This window comes from Cadophora gregata (genome assembly GCF_030347475.1).
Source record: "Cadophora gregata isolate MNR1 chromosome Unknown scaffold_13, whole genome shotgun sequence".
NCBI classification, from domain to species: Eukaryota; Fungi; Ascomycota; class Leotiomycetes; order Helotiales; family Ploettnerulaceae; genus Cadophora; species Cadophora gregata.
Window position 1 is genome coordinate 951745 of NW_026695936.1, and position 27465 is coordinate 979209.

Consider the following 27465-nt stretch of genomic DNA (forward strand, 5'->3'; position numbering starts at 1 on the left):
TGTGGCGCTTGCCGAGCCGGGGGTCGCTGCAGCAACGCCCTAGATTTATTGATAGTTCACCATGACGGGAACTTCGAAATCGCAGTCGTTACCGCAAAGAACAATTCAATCATACACGAGCACAAGCAAAATGTCGGGTGAAAAAGAAAAAGATAAGGCGAAGACGCACAAACTTTCCTTGAAAGGTACGCCTGAATTCTCGACGATTTGAAGCATTTCCTAACTGAGTCAGGATCATCGAGACTCGTCGCAGAGTTCGTAAGTGGCAGATTCGAGCAGTTGTACCAGATGGAAATACTGATTGCAGGCAGTTCCAATACTCGATAAACACAATTCTGTTAGTTGTGCCACCTTCGCAGCCAAATTACAGATACTAACAACTCAACAGCTTCCAAAGAGGTGTCTACCCCGCCGACGACTTCAACCCGTTCGTTATACCCCTCTCCCACCCCAAGCAACACCCTAACATCACCGCAGAGTCAAGAAATATGGCCTTACAATGCTGGTCTCTTCCGACGACCAAGTGAAAGCGTATATCAAGAAGATCATGGGCCAGCTAGATAAATGGATGGTGGGGGGCAAGATCTCGAAACTGGTGGTTGTGATAACGAGTAAAGACACTGGAGAACATGTTGAGCGGTGGCAGTTCGATGTACGTTTCTACCTTTGGAGTTTCTCTCTGCGATGGAATTTGCGAGTTGAATAATTATACGAGGTTCGAGAAGGAGGGGCTGATGAGTGAGGTACAGGTTCAAATATTCAACAAATCCTCCTCGAAGAAATCCTCCAAAAAAGCAGTCGACAAGGAGAACTCCGCACCGGAGTACGTATAGATCCTTCTCCTCTCCCATAATATTCAGTCAAGTTTCTAACTCAACATTCCCAGCACATCCTCTCCCACGCCTCCCCCAGAAAAGACAGAAGCGGAGATCCAATCCGAGATCCAGTCAATTTTTCGACAGATCACCGCATCCGTGACCTTCCTTCCACAGCTCGACGGCGAATGTACGTTCAATGTACTGGTGTATGCGGATGCGGATAGCGAGGTGCCGATGGAGTGGGGTGATAGTGATGCGAAGGAGATTCGCAATGGGGAGAAGGTCCAGTTAAGGAGCTTTAGTACGAGTAACCATAAGGTGGATACGTTGGTTAGTTATAGGGTTGGTGATTAAGTGGACGTCTTGGAGCGAGAAGTGTTATGATATGGGTCGACTTGAGATCAGGGTCTGGGGCGATTTTGCCAGACATACTTTCTTTCTATGTCTGTTCTGTACTGTTTGATGACTGTGTCGATATTTTGGTTCGTTCAGGAGGTACGGCGTCTTTATTAAGGGACGGAACGATGGATGGTCTTTGCTGGTATTCAGCCTAATTGCTGAAGAAATGTTCTGAAGATTGGTACATTTGACGCTCACCATGAGCTATAAACCAGATATATCTACACGTATCCTACACCATTATCGGCAACTGTTTGTGTACACAGCTATTTCCACAACACATATGCACTATCCTACAATCCCCCCTTCCCAACTATATCCACTCTAATTTCTTAAACAGCCTGCTTTTCGTTCTGATTTCCACCTTCAGCGCCCGCCCATCCAAAAACCACTCCAACGGCTTCATCCCATACCCCTCCTCCGCCTGCCAGGCACGATCGAGCTCCAATGCCTCAGTCAGCATCTCATCAAACGGCTTCACAGGCTGCCAGTGCTTGAACATTTCATATTCGGCTTCGATGATCTCTCGCAGGATAGAGATTTTGTAGCGCGGTACGCGGTGGCCGACTTGCGAGGGACCCCATGGTGCAAGGATCTTGGGGAGTTGGCGTTGTTGGATATGCCGTTGGAATGAGGGGGAAGAGCGGTATGCCTCGAGTTGGATGGGTGTGTATTTTGATCCTTCAGGGGACAGGTCAGGAGACTCAGTTAAAGGTTCGTCGGACTGGTCATTCTTTTTGTGACTGGACTCTGTGGGATGGCCCCCGACCGATTTGGTGATCGGTGTGGTGCCGCCTGACTGGTTCTCTACTAGAACTGCAGTATGTTGAGATGTATGCAAATCTTCAGATCCATCTCCCGTGTCCAGACGGCCCTGTAGTGCCTTTTGTTCCAGCCTTTTCAATTCGAGCTCCAGGATCATTCGTTCGAGGTGTTGCGAAGGATGCTCTCTAACATGATTGATGCCAACAATCACTGGCCCGGCAAACTTTTCCCATCGATGTCGGCTCGTCTTGGGCTCCTCAATATCACTCGCATTCTTCATGCTATGGAAAACACGCTGCCTCATCCGGAAGGATGTAGCACCATACAAGCAGGCATATCGCCACACCACCCTCGCAACATTGTACGACCGCATCCGCCACGCTAATTCAAACATGATGCGGAACGTTTCTTCGCCTGGTTCAAATTTCATACTCCGCGGAAGGCTGCGTAGGAGTTCAACTGCACCAGCCAGATTGGTAGCTTGTTTGCAGTGGTGGAGAATAGTATGGACAGCGTAGATCTCGGGTACAACATGCCGCGAGTCCATGAAGTGGAGAAATTCCCAGCAGCGAGATATCAGGCCATGGGCTCCGAGAGAATGGATTATTCGATTGGCATTGCTATTATTGACCCACTTGTTGCCATATCGGGAGTCCATGTGGGCGATGAAATCCTGTTGTGTTTGGTTCTGGTCAAGTGACGATTCGATTTCGGGATAGGCAAGTTGGGTAGTTGCTTCTATCATTGTTTGGGGGTGGTTGAGGAGACCTTTCTTCTGCATAGCTGTCAAGATGTGGAGTTTGATTCGTACATCTGAAAATGCACTCATGAAACGGATCCACGTCCTTCCATTTGGAGTAATCCCTCGATTCAGCATCAGATTGAGGATGAAGTGGAAGGCATGTATATCTTCGGCTTTGGCGGCTCCGGCTAGCAGGATGTTGAAAGTTTCTGGGACCATTCGAAGTTTCAGTATTTCCATGTGGACGAAGAGAATCCGGGCATCTTCTATGTGGTTTCCGGTTATCCAAAACTGCATCACCTCGTGACACGCTACTCTTGTAATTGCCGGTCTAACGTTTGGATCTTTGAAGAGATCGCGGAGGATGGTGGCCTTCACTGTGTCATGGTGATTCGGCGATCGAAATCCGTATCTATTGATATGACTCCACATACGAGAATTTGTGACGCTTCGAACGTAGTCGAGGAATGACTGCTGGGTCCATATCGAGGGCTCTTTAATATCTTCTGGTCGTACCTGAGCAGACGGGTGATATTGTAGACGATTATGATCTGCTAGGACATTGCGGATGCGCACTCCACTATCATATATTTTCGATCTTTCACCATCCTTAAGAGCTTCAGGAGCCTCCTCAATAGAGGAATTGTCCTTGAAAGGTGCGATGGCAGTATTAGGTGCGATGCTCAAGAACTCAGCTGCACACTTGCTAATAGCACTCGCAGGCCCAGAGATTGAGAAACTCGTAATTCCCACTTTGACATCTTCGCGAGCTCCCAATTTGATCTGACAACCATACTTGTCCCCAATTTCTAGAAAGTAGTCATCAATTCCATGGAGAAGCTTTCGTGCATCCTCAGAGGAGAGCGAAAATTCCAAAGCATTTGAGAGCCATTTTCCATGTTCCGGTGTATGCTGGACCAGAGTTGATAGCACAGCACGCCAGTCCGGAGCCCAAGCTTGTAACTGTGTTTGCTTGTCCGTCTGGTATGCTTTCCTTGAGGAGCTAGCCGACAGCTTCGAATCGTCGTTGATCGCTTTCAGTGAGAGCACTTTTCGAGCCGTCTTCTCTGTTCTCGACATAGGCGTATCATCCTTCGCAATACTCTGCTCGCTTTGTAAAGAAGCTATTCCGTCCTCCGTTGAGATATTGGGGGGGCGGCTCTTTGGGGGGACGCGTTTAATTTCGAGGGTCTGCTGGTCGCCTGACGATACAGCTTTTCGTCTGTTGAAGCGCTTATCCAGTACAGCTTGGTCTTCGCTCAGAGTAGCAGCATGTTTCGGGATCGATATTGGCTTCTGCTGAGCTACGGGCTCATTACGGGGGACATCTTGAGATAATGGGGACGCAGTCGAAGAGTTCCTGATCCACGACGGGTATAGAAAGAATAGAGGTTCCCTGGGAGGCGAGACAAGACTTGCAGAAAATGCGACCCTGCCCCGGTTTGCAATACGACTTCCCAGGGACATTCGCTATGATGTCGGCATTCTCTGCGTGTGTCGGCTCAGTTGGTGTTGAGCCTCGCAAACCATCAAAATATTTTGGGAACTCGTCGTCTGAAGCCGAGGATGACCCGGTGGACTTGATTGGCTCCTCTCATCGCCCGTGACTTTGTGGATGATCTGTGGACGTATGATATGCCTGCTCTCCGGCCCTAATTTTGGTAATAAAATGAATCAAAACCACTTCTTTAGAATAGTTTCCCTGTCAAATGATGGAATCTATTATTTTAATACTCTAAAGTCACACGATTCTTTCAACCTGGCAGATAACCAGCTATGGCAGGGAAGCGTTTGAAAACAACTTTAGATGAACTGGACTCAAAGGTGAACAACCATCTCAAAGTCCTCCGTTCCAGCTAAGACAGGCCGATTTAGAGCTGCATGTAATAATCTATTAGGAATATTTCAGACTTCAAGTAAAGCATCCACGTTCAACGTCACGGTCGTGGCTCTATAGAACTATTACAGGTTAAGAGTTTCTAACAGACTGATGCCTCTCGATCGGATTTCAACAGCTTCCGCCTCATCGCAATCAGTCTGTGGTTTGCTATTTATCTTTTTTCTTTTCTTTTTTACTTCTCTCCATCTGTAAGGAGCCTCTCGTTTTGTCGTCGCTTGGTATGTTTTCTTTTAGATAAAGGTCGTTGTCATTTAGTGCATGCTCTTAAGCATCACATTTCCCCTCCCAGATAACGCTTCTGATGTTTAAATAAGATTCGGCTACCTTATGCTATGCTCCGGCTTCCATACCTAAACGCCATGCTCCACAAGTCTACCTATTCCTTTGCCTTGCCTTTTCCTTTTCCATTTACCTGTCCATTTAAAATAGCCGTTCCGTTCCCTTCGCCTTCGTGACAGTTGTCAGCCCCAGGGAGTTTCTGGTCTGATATTACATCCTTTGGAGCACTGTTGTCGAGCCCGGACCACCCTTGGTCCCAGCCTTGACTCTCATCCACTGCGCCCTTAGTTTCTCCCTTCTCTGCCATGTCTTTGACATCACTCCAGAATTCTAGCTTCCTCACTTCCTCATCAGCGTGCTTCACCGCTGCTTCCAGGTTTTCCAGACGTCTCGTCTTAGCTGGGTCCACCTGATCCTTTTCAGTGGCTTCGTTCTCCTCGGATGCTTTGTTGAAGATCTGGAGCAGGTGGCTCAAAAGTAATCTGCGCGAGGCTTGGAATATAAACATGCCCATGATTTCGTGCATATGATCTCGCAAGTAGTACAGATCTTCACCCCCATGCTCGATGAAGCTTTCAACAGCTTCTGTCTTTTCCCGATCAATTCGGGCGAGTCGAAGAGCTTTCAGCAATGTTCCGATGTCCTGGATCTCTTCCACAGAAACACCTTCCTCCATTTCTCGTTTCGATATAGAAATGGTGCTATACCGCTTTGTCTGGCTGTCTGTTGTTGATCCACGACTTGAACCACGCAATTCTGCAGGATGAATGGTGAAGTAGTCTGAGTTAAGCATGTGTCCCTCATTGACTCGATACCCAGCACTCTTTCTAACACGCTTTCGTGTCCAGGCTCTCCGACGAACAAATGAGCTGTACCATGATTTTGAATGCCACGAGAACTTCTTGGAGAACATGAAGGAGTATTCCCACCCGTCCTCATCAACCTCGTCGGTGAGATTGATATGCCATTCCGGCCAGGCCCATTCCCATGATGGGTCTGGAACCTGTGCATTCGTAATATTCGTGGCGCTGGTCTTTTGAGCACTGTTGGTCCAAGGTGATGGGTCTAGATTCCCCAGGGCACGGGACGAGAAGAGGGGCATCCCGCATAAGAAACCCCCTCGTTGGTTCTCGTACAGAATGTCAATCGCAGAATCGGTACTTTGTTTTGATTTTTTTGCTGCAACATTGTCCCTCGTCCGGCCACGTTCCTCTGATTCTCCTTCCCCTCCATCTACCTGCACACTGCCTATTTCGTCAGTGGCATCATTTTCAGCTTCCCCATGATCTGAGCCCTCTCCCTGACCCAATCGACGGTCCTGGTATTTGGAGTATTTCCTCTTCGTGAGTTCCTCCCGTAAATGCAGTGGAGTCGTATGTTTTCGAAGTGGCACGTCGCTATGCCGTCGGGAGGAGGAGTCTGAAGTAACGCCTAAAATTGATGAGTCTACCATTCTCACTGTGTATACTCTGCGGACTGCATTTTGGGTACTTACCTGGAGAAAGTGGCCTCCTGCCAGCAGAGCGACTTCGTGTTACCTCTGGGCTTTCTGGCCGCGTATGATCGATAAGATTGATTTCATGATCGTAGTCGGTATCCTTCAGGGGCGAGGGTCGACGTGTCGAAGAGTGTAGGATCGACATTGCCTTCCAATATCACAGCATTCTGTAGGGGACTTCCAGCTCTGGAAGCTGTTGATGCTGTGTTCCTGTCGCGCAGTAACAAAGGGAAATCGGTCTGGATCCACAACTAGGTAGGTAGAATCATGCAAACAGGTGACGGTTAACGAATTGAGTGACAGTAACAATGTTGTCCCTTCGTTTCGATCACCTAGGCGCCTAATGCTAGACGCTCCTAGCTGATGAACTTACTTTAGCGGTTTCCTGTTTTGCGATTAGTTTAGCTATCTGGCTTCCTCGGGAGAATCTCCAAAAGCCTCAAGGTTGACCCAGGCGCACGTACGAGTAGCGAGTCGATGACGCGTGGGGCGAGCTACCAAAATGATCTGCCAACTTTGAATTGGATCCAGGGCCCAGGATGGCACGAAAGGCACGAAAGAGGGTCTCACCAGCCACAGTGGGCAAACATGAGGTCCCAATAATTTCCAATTCGATTTTCAGCTGAAAGCCACGGGCCATCAGTTGATCCGGGCCACTCGTAGCTTCCTCACGGGAACTTTGACGTGACTTCCCTATGACGTGGTGTGCATTTCCTGTTGTGGTGTGGGGAAGCTGCATGGAAGAGCTTCCTCGACCACGCCAGCCAATCAGCAACGCACCTGCTCCGTCACATCAATGCCGGTGGTTGCCCTGTCTCCTCTTCTTCCGCCCTCCAACTGCATCTTCGTCTCGACTTTCTCCTTCACACCACAATCCAACATCCTGAACTCTCGACACTCCCAATAAACGTTAAATCATCTCCCACAATAATCAACAATGGCCCAACCAAAGTCTAGAGTGCCTCTCTACCTCGGTCTTGCCGCCGCTGGTGGTGTTGGCTATTACCTGTACAATGCTGGTGGAAACCCAAAGGTTGCAGAGAAGCAAGTCGAAGGCATGTACCTATCGATCTCGTACTGTGCTTTCCAGTTCCTTGAACTGACTCCGTTCCAGCTGATCTGTCTCGTGCGTCTGCAAAGATCAAGTCGGAGATCCCAGGACGTACCAAGGAAGCTCAGAAGGAGGGTGAGAAGTGGGCAAGTGAGGCCGGCGCAAAACTTGACTCTGCAGTAAGTACTTTGCCACTTCGCTTCTAAAGCTCTTCAAGGAGCTTGGGAATATTCTCTGCTCAAGGCGTCCTGAACGCTGGCATCAGCTACTTGATCCATTGAGCCACCTATCACCTGAACATCACTAATCGTCCTCCACAGGTTGAGAAGAGTAAGGCAGAGCTAGCCAAAGCCGAGAACAAATTTGATCAATATCGAAAAGATGCCGGTGCGAAGATTGATGCAGCAGACAAGAAGATTGAGACCAAGGCAGCAGAGGCCAAGAGTGGCATCTCTTCCTGGTTTGGTGGAAAGTAATTCAGTTCGAGGTTCGGGGACGTATGGTGACATGAGGGGATGATTGATGATATGATGTACGGTTTAGGCTGAGATTTCTCTGAGGGTGTGGAGGGCGTGTAATACCAATGCAAATAATGCTCCCCTCTCTATTCTCTCTTCCCTATTCTGAGGCACAGTTACTCGTTGGGATGAAGAAAGCTAAAGTTGGCTCCGTAATTCACCTCAATCTCAAAGCGAAGGTGCTCTGAGTAGTGCTCTAGCTTTGTCAGAACGGCCGTTTTTTCCGATTGTTCCCTGTTCCATCTGTACACAGCCGTTTGTGTGGGTTATAAGCAAAGACTGTTTGCACACAAAGATACCAGAGCGATCATGATCATACATGTATACCCTCTTGGACAGGAGAACCTTTTCCAACAAATGTCTGCTCTGAGCTTCGCCTGTGTTTTTTCGCTGGTATGTATTGGCCTTGCTATTCAATTGAGGCGGATTTTATGGAGTATAAAATTCAAAATGGAGACCACTCCCCAATGCCGATATGCTGACTGAATTCCTGCGCAATCGTTTATCACCATAGTGCCAGTATACTCTGCTCTTCCATTGTATTTGTCGATTCCATACGCCATGTTTATCTCCCTAGTACGACATTAAGCAATAATATATTCCTGAGTCAAAAAAAAAAATGAAAAAAAATTGTACCCCTTCACATCCTCTTATGTACTCAGCCCGAGGCTCGCAAGACTCAAGCTTTACACATCTTCGTCTGTGGATTCAGGTACCACCATCCATACTGCGCAACTGCACCCATGAAGAAAGCCAAAAGCACAATAACAATCTGCGAGACAGCCGAGCGCGTAGAGTTATATCGTGGTCTTGCTTCAAGCGCATAAGGCCCAACCATCTTCTTGATCGGCTTGACATTCTCCCTCTTTGCCGTTTCAACACCACGACGCATGCCTGGAAGTCCGTCCATGCTCTCTGAGTTCTTGTAAGCCCAGTACCTACAACTCAGTCAATACCAGCGATTTCATTTTAGGAGAAGAAAGGATTGAGCAAGGGCGAGGACATGAGCGAAAGACTCACTTCTCAATCCCATCGTCCTTCTTCCCCGCCTTTTCAGCGGCTACCCTCTTCTCAAAGAACTCATTCAGCGTCGGTCTGAAATCCTTGAAATCATAATACGGCATGCTAAACCCACACGAGCTCCCGACTTGATGGATATGAACAACCACCACAGCCCTCGTCCCATCAATAGTTTTAACCTCGTTCTTCTTCACAAACTCCAAGTACTTCTCTGTCCCATACTCTAGCACTTCTCCCCATCCCCATAGTCTTACAATCTTAGGCGGACCTTCGAATGCATTGAAGAGGATGGTGATGCGGCCATTTCCGGGCTCCTGAAGATGTGAAAGTGTTTCGACGCCGGAACCAGTGAGGTCCACATACCAGAATGTTTGCGGGTCGGTTATCCCGAAGTATTGGCCGCCTTTTGGCGAGACGTTGATATGTCCTGAGGCGGAGAGGGGTGCTGAGGCGGCCCAGAAGACTTTTTGTTCGAGGATCCAGGTGATGAGGCTTTTGGGGATGGTTTCGTAGAAGGCCCCCATTGTGGATTTTTTTTGAGCGGTTTGAATATGGGAGTACCAATGGAGATATCAAATGATTGCTTCCCCGGATTTGAAGAGTCACCGAAAGTGGGGTTAATCGACGAATATTAATGGTTCCACCGAATCCGATACCGGTCTTACGTTTTGAGCAGAGACTTCAACGAATCTTAGCTGCATCAACGTGATCAGCAACCGTTGTGCTTAAGATTAAGTTGACTTTCTACAGTAACTCACTGGAATTGAGTTGAGTTTTTTGAGAGTGATCCCTGACCAGACGTTCCTTGGGGATTGCCGAGGGATAATTGGCCAATCACATCAAGCGATCATTGGACCCCTATTCTCGCCTGAGGCGAAACGAGTTTCCTTGCTCCTTTTGTTTACTTCATAAGCTGCCAACCATACTTCTAACACAACAAATATATCAGAATACAAACAACTCAGCATCTCAAAACCTCTCACAAACTTCAAACGCTGCAAAACATGGAAATCTCATTATCTCATAATTTCGAAAATACTCGCCTCGCGGGCCCGGTGAAACTCCCGCAATCTCCGTGCTTGTACACAATACCTCCAAAATGGATCGGGAAACAGCACACACGACACCATCTCATAGCCATCAATGATAGACGTCCGCTCCGCAGGTGTCAAAGGCCTCGGCGTCTTCGCAAAGAAACTCATTCCAAGAGGGACACGCATCTTCTCTGAACGGCCACTCCTCACCATTCGCAACCACGATGCCAGCACGCTCTACCCAGACGTCAAGCTGCTCAGCACTAAAGACCGAGATTCGTTCATGGCATTAAGCGCTTTTCGAAATAGAGAGCTGGATCTCATGAGATGGTCTATAGTCCTCGTACATACTGCCAAAAAAACCGCATCGTCACTCCTTGGCGCCTTCTCTGGAAAGAGAGCTTTCTCGCAGCCGCGAAACCAGAGGGATTCGTTGTCAGATCACGTGGAGGCGTTGAGTATCTTCCGCAGCAACGCCTTTGATATTGGCCGGCATTTAGGCATGTGTCTGTTCCCCAGGACGGCTAGGATCAACCATTCGTGCTTGCCGAACGCGCAGGGGAATTTCAATGAGCTGCTGGGGAAGTTCAATGTCCATGCTACGCGGGATATCAGGGCCGATGAGGAGGTCAGCTTGAATTACCTGCTGGAGACGGGAGCGCAGCGGCATGTTAGGGTGCAGAAGCTGAGTCAGATGTATGGGTTTGAGTGTGCTTGTCCGGCTTGTGATATGGGTGGGATGAGAGGGAAGGATGGTGAGAAGAGGCGAATTGCTATGCATGAGACTCTGAAGGCTTTTGCTGAGCGGCCTACGGCTGGGAATAGGACGGATTTGGAGGCTCAGCTGGAGGCGACGAAAGCGTTCATTGAGCTCTTTGAGGGGGAAGGGATTGCTGGGAAGGAGCTGTCGAGCTTGTGAGTCTGAAGCATACGATTGCTGTGAGATATGAACATATGCTGATTTAGTTGACAAGGTACATGCAAGCGGTTGGCATTAACACTGACCTGCAGAATCTTGACGAGGCTTTGATGTCTGCTTCGCAAGGGCTGAGGTTGGATCGGGACACCTTTGGAGAAGATCACCCTGAATACAAGCAATCCCTAGAGAAAGTCAAATATCTACAGAGTCTTGGAGCTCAAAGCAAACAAGAGTAATGTATTATGAAAGCAGTTGTAGAATATGAAGATGCTGGATTCGCAAAGGAATGATTAGAAACCAGGCGACATCGATCGGCAAGGTCGGGTGATTATTATGCAAAACACCATAGGCTCAATCGAGTGAATATCACAGCTGTACCTCATGATTTGTGTTGAGTGGGAACATATATCGCGGCGGAGCAAATAAAGACTGAGAGCGGCTGACCACAGATGTCACAATCTTGAGGACTAACCCCAAAAGTAAAACAATACGACCAATGGGAAACCAAACCTTCGGAATTCTCTGATCTATAATCTATGTTCAAAGGGGAGCTGCGTATGTATCATAATCTCATGCAGTCGGAGCAGGTGGAGGTTTGGAGCACGTCGAAACTGTCTCCCACGGAGCATCTTTCTTCGGCGGTCCTGCCCCAGGAAGTTTCTCCGCCTTCACCAGCACAGGAATTGCCTGTCCGGTCCCAAGCCCAAAGGCTCTATGTTCAAGGACTGTGTCGAGTCAGCTTTTCAGATCCGACGCTTGTTGATGCAAGTCACTCACCTCTCAACATAGAAGCAATCTGTCCGGAGTGTGCAGAAATACTGATATAAGTGCTCTTATCCGATGAGAACAACTCTTCAACCGCAGTCAACGTCCTCTGATCGATCGCATGGTTTGTCTCTCTTAAGCTAGCACTCCATAATGGATCCTCCTCGGCGAAACCCTCTTCGAAAGGCCAATCAGGGTAGTGGCTGTGAATGACAGTCTTGCTACTTCTCCTGTCACATGTGTGCACACCAATGACTTCTCTCAAGTTTTCTTTGATGGTCGGAATGAATGGATGCTCTTTCGGGAGATCTAACCCAGAGAATGTGATACTTGCAGTTGCTAGGCAGCGTAGGAGAGGACTGGTGTAATATGATTCTGGGGTTGGGATTTTCTGGTCTTTGATTTGAGAACGCCAAAATTCGTTGGCCTTTTTGGCTTGGCCTTCGCCAACGGATGTGAGGAGTGCGTCGGCCCAGGTACTGGTTTCATTTCCATCTTGCAGGGACCAGTAACACTGCTTGATGTTAGGGCTTTCGGGGGACGAGGAGTTGGAGTACGAACATCCCATGCTTCGGTCCCGTAGAATGCTTCGGCGAGATTATGGTAACCTTCACCATGCCGACCGACTATAAAGGTTAGTAGTTGCATCGGCTGGTACTGAGAGACGTACGGTAGAGAAGCTTGTAGGTGATTTTGGAGCTGCTATCGCGATTCAATCTTGATACCTCACGTGCAAAACGTTGCCACTGTGTCAACTTGCTATTGGTACTTAGATCCGCATCTGCAGGATAAGTACGGTCTTTTAACCCAAAATTTGAAGTTGTCTGCAAGCATTAGACTACAACTGAATTGGACAGCGCGAAGACTCACGAAATCGAAGCCCTTAGGATCCGTAGCTTCGTCATCTTGGAGGAAATATCCCGTGACTGTACTGTACTTGGTGTATTCTTCTGAAGGAGCAGGCGCTTCCCCCATCATGATCATAAACGCTACGATGACTGTAGCAATGAAAGCAAATGCACTTAATACACTCAGTCAACATCCGGTCCCGGGATGTGTCAAAATTAGCCTTACATAAATGAATTCAACGTGCACAGATTTCTCCGACTACCGAGCATATGCGCGGGTTGATTCAAGCTGTTATATTTTGCTTCTCTGGCCATAGATCTAATAGACCATACTTGCTCTTAGAAAGCGGTACAAGTGGATCGAGTTGCTGTCAACTTAGGAGTTAGCCGTGTGGATGTCAAGGAGCTGGCCCAGTGTGTCAAACAATTTTGAAGCCTTGGCTGGGGAAACGTGGGGATAGTTACCGATACGCCGGGTTCAAGAAGATGGACTGGATTGGAGCGATGAACCTAGAGGCATTTGAGAAGGCTGGATCGGTGAAGGACGAGGCTGAAGATGGAAGGAAGTAACCCGAAGGAGAAAGGGGGAGTGCTGGTCACGTGAAATGTAATCTCGATCGCGGACTTGCTTAGTACTTACTACTGTAGGTAAGAAGGTTTGGTCCCCACTTGCCACAGATGGAGCTTCAGCCACAATGATGTAAGAGCTTTTTGGCATTTCGTTACCCCACAAAGGGCGGAGTGGGCCAGGGCCACCTTGACGACGACTTGTGGATCATCGAGCTCTGGTTTGGCAGTTCCGTTGACATGAGAGAAGTCCGGTCCCAACGCCAGATAAAATTGAAAAGCTAGCCCCTGGATCTCTGAATAGGGGCATCGACGTCATCATCAACGCTTGAAAAGAAAGGAGGCAAGAACCTCGGCGTAAACATGGAACACAACTCAGCGAGCTAGTTACAAGCCGGAGGAGCTCTGCCGCCTCCGAATGTGAGACCTGCGCCCGCATGGCGAACTGAAGGAAGAAATCCCATCATTTTGGCGCAGGAGCATCGAGCCATCTGGACCCATCCAGACAAGGGCAGGCAAGCATGAATCGGCCACCCGAGCCACCTTCCTCGTGATCCTTGTCTCTGCCTTGGAAAGAGCAACGAAGAGGGCCAGCCAGCCCAGCCACCCAATCACCGACCTGCTTGCTGCCAGCTCCTGACAGTCACGTCATACCCCTCACGCTTGCCCTCGCCCTCGTGAGGCCTCACCCAATTCACACACCCCTGCCATCTGCCGGAACTCACCCTCACCCTGGGAGCTTGCCCTTCCCTTACGAAGCTAGACCCGTGGCTGCCCTTCTCTCCCTTAAAACCCTTTGTCTCCTGCACCTCTGCCCTTCTCTCATATCTTCCTCTTCCTCTTCCATCAACACCACACATCTCACCGTGGCATCAATCCAAGTACTCGAAGAACCTCCCATCAACCTCTTCAATCAACCACACACTCTACCCATCATGTCTCTCCACTGTACGTACTGCCCTGTCCTGAGCTCCGAATGGTGACGACATTGTTTGTTTTCTTTCGTGCTTGCACCGCGGGCATTGACTTTGGCATTGCAATTGACTCCAAAGCTTTGGGGGCACTCACATGAGCTGCCCCAGCTTGATCTCTCGCTTGGTCTCGAGTTTGTTGCGATTCAAATAACCTTCACCGTCTCCTCCGGCTATGGTCACGTTTGCTTGTTGATGCTTGGACTAACCCCTTCCCTACACAGATCTCCCACCCGTTAAGCCATCCGCCATTGCGCTCGGCACCATCTTCAACCACGCTGCGTCGCTCGCAGTTCTCGGCCCAGTCTTCGGTGACACCTACCACCGCGCCCAAGCTGCCAACTCAAAGGAGGAGTTTGTCAAGTCAAAGGAGGCCGCCTCTGCCGCTGCTGCTTACGGAACTTCCCTCGTTGGTAGCGCCATCCAGTCATATGGTGTTGGTGCTTTGATCAACGCTACTGGTACTCTCTCTTACAAGGGAGCTGCCTACTTGGGATCTTTGATCTTCTTCGCCAGCTCTGCCCCATCGGTAAGTCCTTCACGGTGGATTCTATGACCTACATTTCTTGCATTGTTTGAATCCTAGCTAACTGTTTCTAGTTCATTGCACAAATCTTCACTGAGAAGCGTCCTCTTGATACCGTTGCCGTTGGTGCCGTCGCCCGCAGTAAGTTCCCTCGAATGGACCTGTGACGAAAGAGCTTATCGGCTGACAAAACCCTTCTTAGTTTTTGAGACAGTTGGTCTCTCCCTCTTCTTAACCTGGTGGGGAACTCGCACCAACCCATTTGAGTAAATGCAAAATATTCGTTGGTTCGGGATGTAGGAAGGATGGCGAACGGGAAGGAAGGATAGAAGGGTAGTCATAATCGACTGTGTATCAACTCAACTCCAATCAGGCAGTGCTTAGCGGTGTGCTTTTCACTTGCCTTGGACAGCAATGGTTTATGAATAATCTTTGAAGCATAAACTGGTGTCTACTTGAGTGATTGTCCCTGTATTTCATTGATGTTGCCTAATTTGAGAGAAGAGTTGCAGTGCCGCTGTACTCACGAGCTGGTAAGCAATGCAGCTGGTACAGAATAATATTCGTGAGTACAAAGATTTTTCTGCACCAAGTGGTCTTTCTGCAGTGTCCCACGCTGCCCTCCGTTCATTTTTCACTCATTGAAATGTCAACTCAAAGAAAGGTAGCGAGGGGTCCTCTGGTTATTCAAACTTAAGAGATAACCTTGAAAGCTTAATTCTCTCTTCTTGTAAAACTGACTTAATGTACAGAATGATCCTCCTTTATCACGTGCAGTTCACAGTTAACAGTTGTCACGTCCTTCTTTTGTTCATACAACGGGTTTTATACTTAAATAAATGAGGCATGCGTTCGTACCCCCTTTCTTTTGTGTATCAAACATTTCCTTGGCAATGTCGTCGGCAGAATGTGTTTGTGTGAAGGAGGAGGTTCTTGTTTCGTTGAGAAATGCGACCTTACATGTCAGGTATGCTGGTACTTGTGTGATGGTAGTTCGGAGGACAGTGAGACGGGAAGCGGGAAGTGTGTAAGGTCGAGGTGTTGAAATAGCTGAAGAGGGTTAGAGCAGAGGAGGAAAGAGTTGACAATGACTGGGGAGATGGTAGGTAAGCGAATCGGCAGTGAAATAAGTATTGGTAGCTAGGTATCCTCTCTCCATTGGAAGAAAATGTCCAAGCGATCTGTAGTATTGATGAGAGTCAAGTCAGTGGGGTAGAATTGAGATGAGGATATCATCCAACTTCTTCAGAGGCTTATCGGTAGATTCTTGGTATTTTGAGATGGGAATGGCAGCGGACTGGGATCCTGGGATCGTTGTCACGGAGTGTCTTCTTGTTTGGTTCCTGCAAGACTGGTGGGAAAGGCGGTTCGTTATATACGCGTTTGAAGCTGGAAAGACGGCGTGGTGGTTGAGATTGACTTCAAGAGATGAGGGTGGCATGCAGTGGATGTAAGAATTTTCATACTCTTGACTCACCTGACAGACTCAGGGAAAACCAAAGGAACCTGATGATATCAATCCCTGGTGGGGAAAGAGAAAGGGCTTGTTGACGTTAAGCGAGCAGTCTATATCCACTCTCCACTTCCCTATCCTTCTCCTTCCAGATGGTGTAGAACTCAAGAAGCTTGCTGTGGAGCAAATTTGTCACAACCAATATAATCATTAAGTTGATGATAAAATGAGAAAAAGACTAAAGTACGATCGAGCTCTGCTGACATGATATGGCCGACTTCTCATCCGAGCGATTTGCGCGTTGTCCTGTGCTGGAATCAGGGAGGGAACTCATTACATTGCCAAATGTACCGTGAAAGGCAAGTGAGAGAAAAACATTTGTAGAAGTGTTTGACTGTACTGCTTTTGGTATCCAGTTTTTCAACAAGTATCCGTTCTTCTGAGATCCGAGACATATTTGAAAACTGGTCTGAGGCGTATAGTTTACCCAGCTTCCGGTGAACAGAGAAGAACGAAGAATGTACAGCAACGCGGAGAATGACAATGAGCAGAGTGTTGCTACCATTGCTTAGCATGAGAACCGAGAGTTGGTCTCATCGGATCCATGGACATGTGTGATCTGAGGAGAGAGCTTTCTTCTTGTGATTTGAAGAGCACAAGTAGGGAAATAGTTTGCTAGAATTTGGCAGTAAGTGTAGGGTGAACAAGAAAAGGTCCGGGCTCAATCCCATTCACAAGCCGCCACAAAGCCCAACGCAAGCGGTCATGTTTGGTTGTTCCCTTCGCTTGAGTAGTTTGCGGGTCAAGCATTGTTTGGGAGAAAATGGAGTTGTAAAAACCGCCATGAAACAAATGAAGCCACCAAAGAGTCAATGTTATCGCAGTCTTCAAGACAATCAAGCAACTAGGTTCGACGAAATACCATTTTATAGCATGGTCTATGCGCCCAAACATTTTGAACTCCACATATGCATGAAATCCCATCAGTTGAACCATCCCAGCATATCCTGCCCTACTTATGGCTCTCATCCCTTTCCACCAAGTCACCCACACCAAGCCCTCTTCCGACTCTAACCTTTCTCTTTTTGCCCTCTTTTGGCGCCTCCTTGTTCCCATCAAGCAAGACCAAATCGCCCTCCTTACCCATCTCACCCACAGGCTCGCCTTCATCGAGTTCCTTGTCCATCTCATCAACCAGCTCTTCGCGCAGGGTGCCGAGGTCGAGCTTCATACTGAAGGCGTCCTCGCCGTCGGCGTAGTACTTGGCTTCTATCTTCTCCATTTGGAACGAGAGCGTATCACGGTAGAGGTGGAGTGCGGCCTTGTTGGAGACGCGGACGTGGAGGGAGACGTATTGGGCTTGGAAGGTTTCGACCATTGCTCGTTCTGGAAATGTGTCAGCTACGTCCAATGATCTTCCAGGTATGGGAACAGTAGGAGTTCCATAAACATACGTGATTGTCTCATCAACTTCTCAGCTATACCCAACCGTCTATGTGTTCGCATGACGCTCAAACTGGTGATGTGACCATGTTGAACTCCATCGGGGGGGTCCTCCTCCATCTTTGCAAGCACGTACCCTACGATGCGGGGATAGTCGTAGGGAGACTTCTGGGGGCGGGAGACATCGACGGCGACGTAGGAGAGCTGTGGCCAGGAGAGGGCATGGTAGAGGTAGTACTTCATAAAGTAGCTAGCCTGCTCGTCAGCTTCCAATTCTTGCAGAAATCAAAATTAATTGCCAGACGAGGGAGGCATACTTCTCAGGCAAATTGGTGATGTTTGCATGTTGTACATGCGGTATGTCCGAGGACCGTAGCAGTCGAATATCCATGGTCGCGGTGGTGGTGTCTTGAAGTAGAGCTCCAGCTGCCCTGCGCTGTGGACGTCAAGACATCCAGACCGACCCAGGCAGCCCGGAACATTTCTTGGAGTGCTGGGATTCCATTGGTGCGCTAGTACAGTACTGTATTTTAGTGGGGATACTTCCCATGGCGGGGTCGTTAAGCTGCATGTGCCTCGTGAGATTTATTTCTCCCTTTTCTTTGGACTATAGTACTCAAATCTGTGAATATCTGAACTGGACTCTCTTTTCTCTACTATCTCCATTGAAAGCCGACTTTTAGAACCTACAACATGACAGAAACACGCCCAACCCACTCCAGAACTCGATCTATGACCTTAGGCGGGGTAAGTTCTCGGATTCTGGAGGGGAAGCTTGCAATTGTGACAGGAGCATCAAGAGGTACTGTACGCCGTGTAGTTTATTTGAGAATATTTCTAATCTAATACAGGCATCGGAGAAGCAATTGCCCATAATCTGGCTTCCAAAGGCGCCAATTTGATACTCAACTACACTTCCGACTCCTCAAGTAAAGCGACAGCAGACCTCTCTTCTCTGCTCACAGAGGAATATGGAGTTACTTGTCTGGTAATTCGTAAGTCTTCTGAGCTTTTCAAATCTCCCCTCAAAGCATTTAATATCTTGAAACAAGTCGAAGCACTCGTCGTCAACCTACCAAGTCAGGCGCCTCAACACATCACTAACTCTCACCAGAAGCAGACATGGGCATCCCAACCGGCCCAGCCCACATTGTAAATACAGCAAAGAACCACTTCGCCCATCCCAAAACCGGCAAATTCCAAATCGACATTCTAATCAACAACGCCGGCGTCTCTAAGAATCTTACCGTCCCCGAATGCACGATTGCCGATTTTGACTGGCAATACAAGATCAACGTTCTCGGCCCCCTACTACTTCTCCAAGCCGTTCTTCCATACCTACCAAACGATCGAAGCGGCAGGATAGTTAATCTGAGCTCAGTGTCGAGTTCGCAGGGATTCACTGGACAGAGCGTGTATGGTGGGACGAAGGCTGCTTTGGAGGCTATGACGAGAACTTGGGCAAGGGAGTTGGCGGAGAGGGCGACGGTCAATGCTGTTAATCCTGGCCCGGTAAAGACGGATATGTGGGCTGGTACTACACCCGGATTTAAGAAGAATTTGAGGCCCTTCATTCAACAAACGCCTGGGAGTGCGATCAGACCAGAGGTTGATGATGAAGATCTGGTTGCGGACGCGGAGAACGCGGGTGGTAGACCTGCGTATGTTGGTGAGATTGCTGGTGTAATTGGCATGTTGTGTACGCCGGATAGTTTGTGGTGCACTGGACAAGTGGTTTGTGCAAATGGAGGAATGAGAATGGCGATCTGAGGAAAGGCAGTTTCGAGGATGTAGAGGCGCAGAGAAGATATATATAGCACATCGCATGTCAGAGATGTATAGAATGGTTTCATGTTGAAATGAAGTTTTACTGCAATTGTTTAGCTACCAGTTACTGACCTTCAGTTCTCTAACGCCAGAAATCCTATAGTACTTATTTTATGGTGCAGCAGAAGGTGGGGGTGCCTGCTCCTCCGCAGTCACACCTCTCAATGGCAACTCTACCTCACTGTCCTTTCCTGTCTCGGCCTTTTTGGCTGCTTCTGTCTCCTTAGTCGCTTCCGTTCCTTTCCCCTCTCCTGTCTCGTTCGCTGGGGCAGCCTCCTTGGAAGTATCTGTGTTTGAGCTTGCTGCCTTGGCAGCTTCCTTCTGGTAGGGAATTAGCAAGGTGATCTTCTGACTGAGAAGATGGAAGAATTTTGGTAATCGGCTCCAATACTCCAACACAACACTCCGCAGGATGAAGAAGAAACGTCCCAAACCGTCACGAACCTTAGCTTTCTTTCGCTCCTTGTCTCTTGCCTTGTCAGCTGCCTTCTTTGCCTTGGCATCTTCCTCTGCCTGTCGAGAGGCTTGTGTACCACCATACTTTCCTCGCCACTCGGCCTCCTTCTCCTCGGGAATTTTAGTAAATAGATATGCAGCCTTTCCAATTTTGTGACCACCTGGGAGAGCACCTGGGGACCATTTGTCTGGGATAGAAAGGAGAGGAGCATTAAGTTGTTCAACGATTGAGGCTCCTGTTGATGGCATAAACGGGGATGAGAGAGATGCAAGAAGGTATGCAAGGTTGAGGGCGAGTCCAATAATGGCGTGTGTTCGTTCTGGGCTGTTGGCCAAGTTGGCATTATCAAGACGACCAGCGAGAATAAGGTTACCCTTCGCAGAAATTTCCATGAATTTCCGCAATCCAGATCGCAAGTGAACGGCTTCCATATCAGCGACGTACTCGGCAAGGAGAGCATTGACTTCGCCGATGAAGCCGGGGAAGTCAAAGGAATCATCCTTGTATTCTGCTGAGAACTCGGGAATGACACCACCAAGCTTTGCATTAACAAACTTGACCAAACGATTGACAAAGTTGCCAACATTTGCAAGAAGCTCGCTGTTGTTTCCTGCGATAAATGCCTTCCACTCGAATTGTGTATCTCCAGTCTCCGGTCGATTTGCGATCAAGTAGTATCTCCACACTGCTGGTGGTATTCCAGTCTCCTTCGCACCATCACCGAAAACACCAATTCCTCGAGATTTTGAGAACTTTCCTTGCTCGTAGTTCAGGTATTCTGTGACAGAAATATTGTGAAGCTTCGTCCACTTGTCCTTGGTACCTAATTGAGAGCCCGGGAAAATGACTGTATGGAATGGTACATTATCTTTGCCCATGAACTGGAAGAGCTTTACTTGTTCTGGGTTACGCCACCACAGCTCCCAGTCCTTTGTGTAGTTCGCGGTAATCGATGGGTAACCAATGCATGCATCAAACCAAACATACAGGACCTTCTTTTCGTATCCTGGAAGTGGTACAGGGGTACCCCAACTCAGATCTCGTGTGATACTCCGTCCCTCAAGCCCTTTGTCGAGCCATGACTTCGTGATGCTGATACCATTTGGAGACCATCCTCCCTCAACGCTGGACTGTGCAAAGAACTTCGCAATATCCTCCTGGATTTTGTCTAAGCGCATGAAGATGTGTGTGGTATCTTTGGGAACAGGAGTAGTACCATCGACTTTGCATCGAGGGTTGATGAGTTCGAGAGCATCTAGAAGACTGCCGCACTTGTCGCATTGGTCGCCCCGTGCATCATCGTACTGGCATTTCGGGCAGGTGCCTTCCACGAAACGGTCTGCAAGGAAGGAGTGGTGATGTTCGCAGTATGGCTGTAGAGTAGTCCGCTCCTCCAGATATCCATTTTTGTATAGCTTCATGAAAATGTCCTGCGCGATAACCGTCTGCTGCTCCGTCGTCGTCCTGCCAAAGTAATCGAAGCCAATCTCGAACCAGTCGTAAATCGCCTTGTGCTTAAAGTGAAATTCATCGCAGAGCTCTTTAGGAGTCTGTCCAGTCTCTCGCGCTCTTGCCTCCGTAGCTGTACCATACTCATCTGTTCCACAGATGAAGAGAGTTGGTCTGTCGCGCAACTTGCTGAATCTTGAGAAGACATCTGCGCTGAGCACACTACCAATAACATTTCCAAGATGAGGAATGTTATTAACATATGGCAAAGCGCTGGTGATCAGGATGTTGTTTTTACCCTCCTCGGGTAAGATAATTCTCGCGGTAGCCATGCTGTTTGGTGTGTTTGAGGAGCTGTGAGTCGAGAGGTAGGCGTGGTGTTTTAAGCTTTGTGGTGGGATGGTGGGGTTGACTCACGCGCCAAGAGACGAGGCTGAAGTGCAAGTGGCGGTGTTTTGAACCACCACTGTAAGCGATGACGAGGCTGACACCAGGAAGCACAAATTTGGGACTTCGCCAATTCCGAAAAATAACGGCCTTCGAAGTTGTGGCCAGGGCACTGTGTAGAATCTTGCGAGTTATTCCTCATTGCCTAATAAAGGTTTACATAGATGATGAGCAGTAACTTATTACTCTAAACACTCGGACACTCCTTCTGCTTTTCATTAGAGCCGTTATTGGTTACAAAGCTGCTTTTCTATTGCCAGTGTCATCTCGGGGTTTTTCCAGAGTCCCGTACCGACAGGCAACACAGACTTAAGTCGGTATCACGCCGCGCGTAGAATACAAAATCTATTGAGTGCTGTAGAAACTGATTAAAAGTATTTATTATCTAAACATACAGGTAGCCAGATGTTATTGATAATGCCTTTGGAACTTCTAGCATGTCCCCGAAACAAAAAATGCAGCTTACTCAGGTTCTCTAAACTGATTGATTACTTGATGGAACTTCGGCAAGACTGAAAAGGTCTTAACCATGAGCGAGACCGACCGCCGCGAGACAGTCAATTAACACCATTAGCCTTCAAGAGTGGAGACGCCCTTTAGTAACTGTTTTGTATCGTGAAACCTTGCAATGAACATAGCACATACAATGTCACAGCAAAAGGGTATATTTAGCATTGTACTAGTCGTAAGCTTTAATGAGGGACTGTCTCAAGATTAACAGTAGTGGTCGCCTGCTCAAGGTTGGTGGTGTGTCATATTTCATCATGGGATGACTGAAACTGCTTAGGTATGCCAATACTGATAGTATGATCAGTCTTGCAGCCAAACCTCAATCCTGGTTGTCCCAGAAGAGGGTGAATGTATACATTCGGTTAAATCACGTGTGATCACTTTTCACTCCGATAAATTTCCGATCCTGTTGCAATTCAGAACTATCATCAATCACGCTTCAGCGATGCAGTCATCCACCATGCAGTCCACTACTTTCGACGAGGTTCTCGGGCTTGAGGATAAGTTCTACGATGATGGATTTCGGCAAGGATACGACGATGGAGTCAAGGCAGGGAGAATTGAGGGTCGGACGTTTGGGCTTGAAAAAGGGTTCGAAAAATACGCTGAGAGTGGTCGCCTCCACGGCAAATCAATCATCTGGGCAAATCGCATGTTGCATTCACCAGAAAATGTCATCAATGCCGACCAACGAGCCCAGCGTCCTCAAGCGCAAATTTCAACCGAATCACCTGATCTACAAGCCTTTCAACCATCCAACCTCCAGGCCCTGCCCCTAAATCAAAGACTTGCAAAAAATCTCAAAGTACTACACGCTCTCGCTGAATCCGAAAGTCTGTCCACTGAGAACACAGAGGAAGCTGTTTCTGACTTCGATGACCGACTGAAAAGGGCTCAAGGCAAGGCGAAGATCATTGAAAGAATTGTGGGGGGATACCAAGGAGATGCAGTAGCTGTGGCAGGCAGTAGACAGGGTGGAGATTCTTGAGCTGCGAGAGTTGTTTTGGATACCATGGACAATGCAAGTTGGTCACTCTGCTCATGTGAAGAATGGTATGGAATATCGCAGCCGTCTTACCCGCATGACCCTAGCTGATTTGTCTGTCTTGTCGGGCTCATCTTATCCATCACTTCTTCATCCCTTCTTTCTATCGGCACGAATAGTCTCAGGCCAAGTACTTACAGATTTGCCAGGACCCAAGACAGCAGCGAACGTACCTTGACAAAACTCTGCAACCTGCGGATTTCTATTCCATGCTTTCGACGGAAGCTTCCCGTGGCCGTACCAAGAACGCCAACAATTGGTGTGATGCTATGCATAATTTGGGAAAGTCACTTTCGAGTAAAGTAGAAGTCAAGATGTCAGAATGGCTCAACAACATTTTTTTTGCTACTGGAGATGGAGATCTGACCGTCACTTGATGCGGCAGAGAATAGAGCTGAATTCATGGCTGGTCGATGGTCTGACACGCCGAATCTCTGCGCATCAAATCATGTCACGGCCAATGAGCCCTCTTGAAAACATAGTGTCTTCGGTGCAGTCTCTAATTCAATTGCATTTGACATGGCGTCCTCCAAGCCACTCTCGGGAGGCTGGTAAGAATGTTCGTCGTTTGAATTGGATCACCTGCTTGTTACCAAATGCCGAAGGTGAATAGGACGCACTCGTTTACATTGTAATTCAATCCCTTGGCTTTGTATTGCTAAGTGAACAGTCTCCATCCTCTGTCGCGCTAGTGAATGGGGACGGAAGCTTTCTTAAGCCTCCTCGGCGAATTCATGTCTATGAAATTTCTTGAAACAACAACATCTATCTCCGCGTGACAAGGTTATCTAACACTTCCAGTGTACCTAGTCCGAATACCTCCTGTCCAAAATTTCTAAACACGGCTTGATAGTAAGACTGCCAAAGTTCTCACCGGCTCTCAACATGAATCGTCAAGTCGAAGGCATCGATTTTGGTGAACGCTCAACCTGCAAAGACAGAACACCGACCGCTGTATGTCGACCTCACTGCCTACTGTACAAGACACATGAATTAACAAAGTCACAGAAGGACCATGAAAGATACGAACCCTCATCCTACGGTCTCCTTATCGCCCAGCAAGAGCATCAAAAGCTGCGAGAGGAGATCAAAGCCGAGTTCCTTGGAGAAGAAGCCAGGAAGTTCCATAAAAGCTTGACAAATGCATACAAGAAAACGGCGCGACGAGAGGCGAGACTGGATCTCGAGGATGACAACAGAAGAGAGCTTCTAAAGCTGAAGTCCAAATTAGAGGCTGAGATGTTGGGAAAGAAGAGCGAGCAGATTGAGCGCTTGCGGGAGGAGTTGAGAAATAAGGACGCCAAAGTCAAAGAGCTTGAGGCACGACTCGAAGCATCAGAGAACTACCAGAGGATTCGAGAGCTCGAGGGAACTCTGGCAGCAATGAGGCAGGTCATTAAGAGTGTGAAGAAAAATGAGCCCGCTCATGAAGCTGAAGACGCGGAAGAAAATAATTCTTCAACCGAAAACTGAACAGATGTGGATCTGGTAGTCACTCACCTGGACTTCGGGTCTGAATTGAGCTATGCAGATGACAGTATACTTATTTTGAGGTTATCCAGCATTACAGATCTTGACTTTTGAGAGTTCGACCTGAGGATCTTAAGGTTTACTGCTTGGTTCTCTGCAGTCAATGCTGGAGTGTTCCTGCAGACCGATCTACAAATCAACTCCACTCCATGGCAAAATCATTTCAGATGAAACCTTGAGTTTCTTGGTCAGGGGTTTTAAAGTTCTATTTGAAAAGTAGAGCTCTTATTCCCCAAGTTTGACCTATCATAAAGCTGTGAATTGGTTAAGCTCGAAAGTCAGCTTTGAATGACAGATGCATTCCTATGATTTGACAGCTCAGCTTATCAAACCGACATTCTACTGATTGTGGAAGAGACTGATAGCTGGTCACCTCACTATAGTGATTGTGTAGATTTAGAATCCACGCGAGCCAGCGCCGTTATCCCCAAATCAACCGCCGAGAAAGATTTGAAAATCTCATCTGTACCTTCTGATAATAGTCAACGCCTTCGGTTTCAGGACAAATAGATCCTTTCCTAAGCTGGCCACCGGGACTTCAAATACCTCCAAGATTCCCATATCCCTCAAACCATCCCAGGGCTCAACAAGCTGAGCCACAGATGCTAGAGCCCCGCCGTCCAGTCAAATCTGCACACCTCCGGTATTCAGGACTTGGTTTGGTCCTGATTAATCGCAGGCAGATATCAGAGACGCTGCGGCACAGCATCCTGTACCCGAGCAATTCCAAGATAGCCCGCCATATTGGGCTCTGAGAGGAGATTAGACCAAAATTTCCAGCCGGAGCTTTTAAATACAGTAAGATAATTAGGCCTGATATATTTGGAATCGGACGTATGTGTAGCCATATAGAAGACCGTTGACTCAGTTGAAAACTCAAACAGACGCACCCTTACTCGTGACTACAATTATGTGATTGTGAAGACAATTTCATGTGATTCTTTTTTGACTTCTTATTCGGGAAGAATCTATAAATCTTCTCAGACCCTCCAGGCAGGTAGAATCCAAACCAACTCTTCACCATCCTACCTGAGCTTACAAAGCAAGCACTAACACGATAGAACTCATGTCTTCACGTCGAAGCCATCATCATAATTCAGGCTCTGGTCAACCAAAAAACCCCGGAAGGCACCAAGGACAATCTCTAGCTCGAGAGCAAAATGGGCTGCTTGCCAGCGACGACTCAAGAATGATACTACCTGACAGAAGTAACGCTCATGCTGGACATAACGTCCTACCCACCTTACACAACGACTCAAGCAACCAAAAAAACGGATCGATTCTCCCCTCCGCGGACTTTCGAGACGATACAAAACTCAAAACAGGATACACTAAGCCAGAAGATATCAGAATGGCCGAGAAGCAGAGAAGGTACACGACTTTACCACTAGCTGAGCAAAAAGAACAAGACAGGTGGGCACATGAGAAACTTCAAACACACCTCTCCTCTTGTCCCGAGGGATATCGTTGGACTCCATGGACCCAGAAGGGATTTGAAGGATACAGATGTCAAGGTGGAGCACATCTGATCACGCATAAGCTGCTCGCAGAGGGACAAGACGGCGTGTTCTTGCTGAACTTATCTCCTGGTAGTACTTTTGGTTCAAAAGCTGTCCAAATTTCCAAAAATAAGCTATGGTCTCACAAAGTTACGTGGTTCGGGCCATTATATCCTGGCGTCGTTGGTAGAGGTAATACTGCCGCATACCCCGGAGGCCCACCTCATCCAATGCTAGCTATGAGGAGCGACGGCAGTAGTCGTAACGACCAGCAGCCACGTCGTGATAGACTTCCATATTCTGGCATGACTCGGGGTATTGGTGGCAGCTCTGGCTATAGGGGAAGTATGCTTCCAAGTGCTGCTTTCAGGGACGATACAAGCGCTCCTGGTGGCCAGGTCGTGCCAAATTCTCGAAATATACGAAGTGGAGGCCAAGAATATTATGGTGGTCGTACAATGCCCAAAGGATGGACACCAGATCAGCATGCATATCCGACACGAGGCACGCAGGTAGACCCGGGGTGGCCAATGCCTCCTCCTGATTTCACACAAGGCTGCATTAATCCTAAACTTCTCGTTATACCACCAGAAGGTGTCAACAACCCCAATTATCGAGCCAACTACAGTACCATAATCAGCGATTATGACAAAGCCATGGCAGAGAAGCAGTTGCGCTTCAAGACTCTCAGCCCAGCAGAACAGGCTGTCCAGAAGAAATGGGCGAAGAATCATCTCATGAAAACAGAAGTCTGTCCACAAGGATTTGGCTGGTGGTCTTACAGGACAGATGAGCTTGCACCTGATGGTTGTAAGCTTGAGGGATACCGCTGCTGGGCTGGCGGGCACATGGTAACGCATGAATTGTTGGTTGAGGACAAGGGCCGGTTTTACACTCCAGGCATTGATGAGGATTGGAATGATAAATGGGCTGGCCCTGTCTGGCCAAGCCTTTTCACGAGGCCAACTGGTATTGGGGGAGAGGTAATTGTTACGGACGGTGACGGGCAGCCGAAATGGAAGGACCCTAATTGGCAATACTGCAGTTGGACCAAGCCAGGATCGAGTAGCAAGAAAAAAAAGAAATGGTGGAAACGATAGAGGACCGTCTGCGGACTATTGCGGGGATAATTGTCGCATTACCTAGTCTAGACATCTGTTACTGTATCGCTGGGTCATGTAGACC

At 48.1% G+C, this 27465-nt stretch overlaps 14 protein-coding genes across 15 annotated transcripts; 8 read left to right on the plus strand and 6 right to left on the minus strand.

Annotated features, from left to right (window-relative positions):
• Positions 1-130: 130 nt before the first annotated feature.
• On the plus strand, positions 131-1172 carry MAD2 (Mitotic spindle checkpoint component mad2; the record flags this gene model as incomplete). Its single annotated transcript, XM_058497099.1, has 7 exons — positions 131-185; positions 233-258; positions 312-337; positions 389-427; positions 478-652; positions 750-823; positions 887-1172. The coding sequence occupies 7 exons, from the start codon at positions 131-133 to the stop codon at positions 1170-1172; spliced, it is 681 nt and encodes a 226-aa protein (XP_058353042.1).
• Positions 1173-1530: 358 nt separating this feature from the next.
• ONS95_003774 (uncharacterized protein) lies at positions 1531-4191 on the minus strand (the record flags this gene model as incomplete). Its single annotated transcript, XM_058497100.1, has 1 exon — positions 1531-4191. One exon carries the CDS (start codon positions 4189-4191, stop codon positions 1531-1533), a length of 2661 nt encoding a protein of 886 aa, XP_058353043.1.
• Positions 4192-4388: 197 nt separating this feature from the next.
• On the minus strand, positions 4389-8025 carry ONS95_003775 (uncharacterized protein). Its single transcript, XM_058497101.1, has 2 exons — positions 6399-8025; positions 4389-6334 (listed from the first exon to the last, which is right to left on the minus strand). The coding sequence occupies exons 1-2, from the start codon at positions 6544-6546 to the stop codon at positions 5001-5003; spliced, it is 1482 nt and encodes a 493-aa protein (XP_058353044.1). The 5' UTR covers positions 6547-8025; the 3' UTR covers positions 4389-5000.
• ONS95_003776 (uncharacterized protein) lies at positions 7339-7928 on the plus strand (the record flags this gene model as incomplete). The annotated part of the gene is made up of 3 exons (XM_058497102.1): positions 7339-7456; positions 7516-7631; positions 7773-7928. 3 exons carry the CDS (start codon positions 7339-7341, stop codon positions 7926-7928), a joined length of 390 nt encoding a protein of 129 aa, XP_058353045.1.
• Positions 8026-9750, minus strand: ONS95_003777 (uncharacterized protein). The gene is made up of 2 exons (XM_058497103.1): positions 8991-9750; positions 8026-8908 (listed from the first exon to the last, which is right to left on the minus strand). The coding sequence occupies exons 1-2, from the start codon at positions 9512-9514 to the stop codon at positions 8650-8652; spliced, it is 783 nt and encodes a 260-aa protein (XP_058353046.1). The 5' UTR covers positions 9515-9750; the 3' UTR covers positions 8026-8649.
• A 383-nt stretch (positions 9751-10133) lies between these two features.
• On the plus strand, positions 10134-11179 carry ONS95_003778 (uncharacterized protein; the record flags this gene model as incomplete). The annotated part of the gene is made up of 2 exons (XM_058497104.1): positions 10134-10939; positions 10999-11179. 2 exons carry the CDS (start codon positions 10134-10136, stop codon positions 11177-11179), a joined length of 987 nt encoding a protein of 328 aa, XP_058353047.1.
• A 224-nt stretch (positions 11180-11403) lies between these two features.
• Positions 11404-13309, minus strand: ONS95_003779 (uncharacterized protein). The gene is made up of 8 exons (XM_058497105.1): positions 13197-13309; positions 12982-13066; positions 12783-12924; positions 12579-12729; positions 12379-12532; positions 12270-12334; positions 11721-12222; positions 11404-11668 (listed from the first exon to the last, which is right to left on the minus strand). The coding sequence occupies exons 3-8, from the start codon at positions 12869-12871 to the stop codon at positions 11514-11516; spliced, it is 1116 nt and encodes a 371-aa protein (XP_058353048.1). The 5' UTR covers positions 12872-12924; positions 12982-13066; positions 13197-13309; the 3' UTR covers positions 11404-11513.
• A 654-nt stretch (positions 13310-13963) lies between these two features.
• ONS95_003780 (uncharacterized protein) lies at positions 13964-15061 on the plus strand. 2 transcript variants are annotated; one of them, XM_058497107.1, is made up of 5 exons: positions 13964-14071; positions 14176-14228; positions 14319-14623; positions 14695-14761; positions 14823-15061. In XM_058497107.1, the coding sequence occupies exons 2-5, from the start codon at positions 14192-14194 to the stop codon at positions 14888-14890; spliced, it is 477 nt and encodes a 158-aa protein (XP_058353050.1). In that variant the 5' UTR covers positions 13964-14071; positions 14176-14191; the 3' UTR covers positions 14891-15061. The 2 variants fall into 2 exon arrangements, with proteins under 2 accessions (XP_058353050.1, XP_058353049.1); XM_058497106.1 differs by lacking the exon at positions 14176-14228 and having other exon boundaries at positions 14695-15061.
• Positions 15062-16748: 1687 nt separating this feature from the next.
• On the minus strand, positions 16749-17955 carry ARD1 (N-terminal acetyltransferase A complex catalytic subunit ard1). The gene is made up of 3 exons (XM_058497108.1): positions 17834-17955; positions 17528-17766; positions 16749-17459 (listed from the first exon to the last, which is right to left on the minus strand). The coding sequence occupies exons 1-3, from the start codon at positions 17905-17907 to the stop codon at positions 17086-17088; spliced, it is 687 nt and encodes a 228-aa protein (XP_058353051.1). The 5' UTR covers positions 17908-17955; the 3' UTR covers positions 16749-17085.
• A 139-nt stretch (positions 17956-18094) lies between these two features.
• ONS95_003782 (uncharacterized protein) lies at positions 18095-19402 on the plus strand. The gene is made up of 3 exons (XM_058497109.1): positions 18095-18318; positions 18368-18511; positions 18631-19402. The coding sequence occupies exons 1-3, from the start codon at positions 18210-18212 to the stop codon at positions 19284-19286; spliced, it is 909 nt and encodes a 302-aa protein (XP_058353052.1). The 5' UTR covers positions 18095-18209; the 3' UTR covers positions 19287-19402.
• Positions 19403-22054, minus strand: RAR1 (putative methionine--tRNA ligase, cytoplasmic protein rar1). Its single transcript, XM_058497110.1, has 2 exons — positions 19788-22054; positions 19403-19664 (listed from the first exon to the last, which is right to left on the minus strand). Exons 1-2 carry the CDS (start codon positions 21579-21581, stop codon positions 19455-19457), a joined length of 2004 nt encoding a protein of 667 aa, XP_058353053.1. The 5' UTR covers positions 21582-22054; the 3' UTR covers positions 19403-19454.
• A 612-nt stretch (positions 22055-22666) lies between these two features.
• ONS95_003784 (uncharacterized protein) lies at positions 22667-23194 on the plus strand (the record flags this gene model as incomplete). The annotated part of the gene is made up of 1 exon (XM_058497111.1): positions 22667-23194. The coding sequence occupies one exon, from the start codon at positions 22667-22669 to the stop codon at positions 23192-23194; it is 528 nt and encodes a 175-aa protein (XP_058353054.1).
• Positions 23195-24136: 942 nt separating this feature from the next.
• ONS95_003785 (uncharacterized protein) lies at positions 24137-24724 on the plus strand (the record flags this gene model as incomplete). Its single annotated transcript, XM_058497112.1, has 2 exons — positions 24137-24205; positions 24260-24724. 2 exons carry the CDS (start codon positions 24137-24139, stop codon positions 24722-24724), a joined length of 534 nt encoding a protein of 177 aa, XP_058353055.1.
• Positions 24725-25827: 1103 nt separating this feature from the next.
• On the plus strand, positions 25828-27380 carry ONS95_003786 (uncharacterized protein; the record flags this gene model as incomplete). The annotated part of the gene is made up of 1 exon (XM_058497113.1): positions 25828-27380. Exon 1 carries the CDS (start codon positions 25848-25850, stop codon positions 27378-27380), a length of 1533 nt encoding a protein of 510 aa, XP_058353056.1. The 5' UTR covers positions 25828-25847.
• Between the last annotated feature and the right edge of the window lie 85 nt (positions 27381-27465).

Excerpts from the sequence above, each read along its gene's own strand:
- ONS95_003779 (XM_058497105.1), bottom strand. The coding sequence starts at position 12,871 with ATGGCCAGAGAAGCAAAATATAACAGCTTGAATCAACCCGCGCATATG. Across the intron at positions 12,335-12,378 it reads CACCTACAAGCTTCTCTACC|TCGGTCGGCATGGTGAAGGT; the intron begins GTACGTCTCTCA and ends TAACCTTTATAG. Across the intron at positions 11,669-11,720 it reads GATTGCTTCTATGTTGAGAG|TCCTTGAACATAGAGCCTTT; the intron begins GTGAGTGACTTG and ends GACTCGACACAG.
- ONS95_003782 (XM_058497109.1), top strand. The coding sequence starts at position 18,210 with ATGACAGAAACACGCCCAACCCACTCCAGAACTCGATCTATGACCTTA. Across the intron at positions 18,319-18,367 it reads TGTGACAGGAGCATCAAGAG|GCATCGGAGAAGCAATTGCC; the intron begins GTACTGTACGCC and ends AATCTAATACAG. Across the intron at positions 18,512-18,630 it reads AGTTACTTGTCTGGTAATTC|AAGCAGACATGGGCATCCCA; the intron begins GTAAGTCTTCTG and ends AACTCTCACCAG.
- RAR1 (XM_058497110.1), bottom strand. The coding sequence starts at position 21,581 with ATGGCTACCGCGAGAATTATCTTACCCGAGGAGGGTAAAAACAACATC. Across the intron at positions 19,665-19,787 it reads AGGAGCGAAAGAAAGCTAAG|AAGGAAGCTGCCAAGGCAGC; the intron begins GTTCGTGACGGT and ends ATTCCCTACCAG.
- ONS95_003777 (XM_058497103.1), bottom strand. The coding sequence starts at position 9,514 with ATGGGGGCCTTCTACGAAACCATCCCCAAAAGCCTCATCACCTGGATC. Across the intron at positions 8,909-8,990 it reads AAGGACGATGGGATTGAGAA|GTACTGGGCTTACAAGAACT; the intron begins GTGAGTCTTTCG and ends ACTGAGTTGTAG.
- ONS95_003775 (XM_058497101.1), bottom strand. The coding sequence starts at position 6,546 with ATGTCGATCCTACACTCTTCGACACGTCGACCCTCGCCCCTGAAGGAT. Across the intron at positions 6,335-6,398 it reads CAGGAGGCCACTTTCTCCAG|GCGTTACTTCAGACTCCTCC; the intron begins GTAAGTACCCAA and ends CATCAATTTTAG.
- ARD1 (XM_058497108.1), bottom strand. The coding sequence starts at position 17,907 with ATGGATATTCGACTGCTACGGTCCTCGGACATACCGCATGTACAACAT. Across the intron at positions 17,767-17,833 it reads ATCACCAATTTGCCTGAGAA|CTACTTTATGAAGTACTACC; the intron begins GTATGCCTCCCT and ends CGAGCAGGCTAG. Across the intron at positions 17,460-17,527 it reads GAAGTTGATGAGACAATCAC|AACGAGCAATGGTCGAAACC; the intron begins GTATGTTTATGG and ends ACACATTTCCAG.
- ONS95_003780 (XM_058497107.1), top strand. The coding sequence starts at position 14,192 with ATGAGCTGCCCCAGCTTGATCTCTCGCTTGGTCTCGA. Across the intron at positions 14,624-14,694 it reads TCGCCAGCTCTGCCCCATCG|TTCATTGCACAAATCTTCAC; the intron begins GTAAGTCCTTCA and ends AACTGTTTCTAG. Across the intron at positions 14,762-14,822 it reads CGTTGGTGCCGTCGCCCGCA|TTTTTGAGACAGTTGGTCTC; the intron begins GTAAGTTCCCTC and ends AACCCTTCTTAG.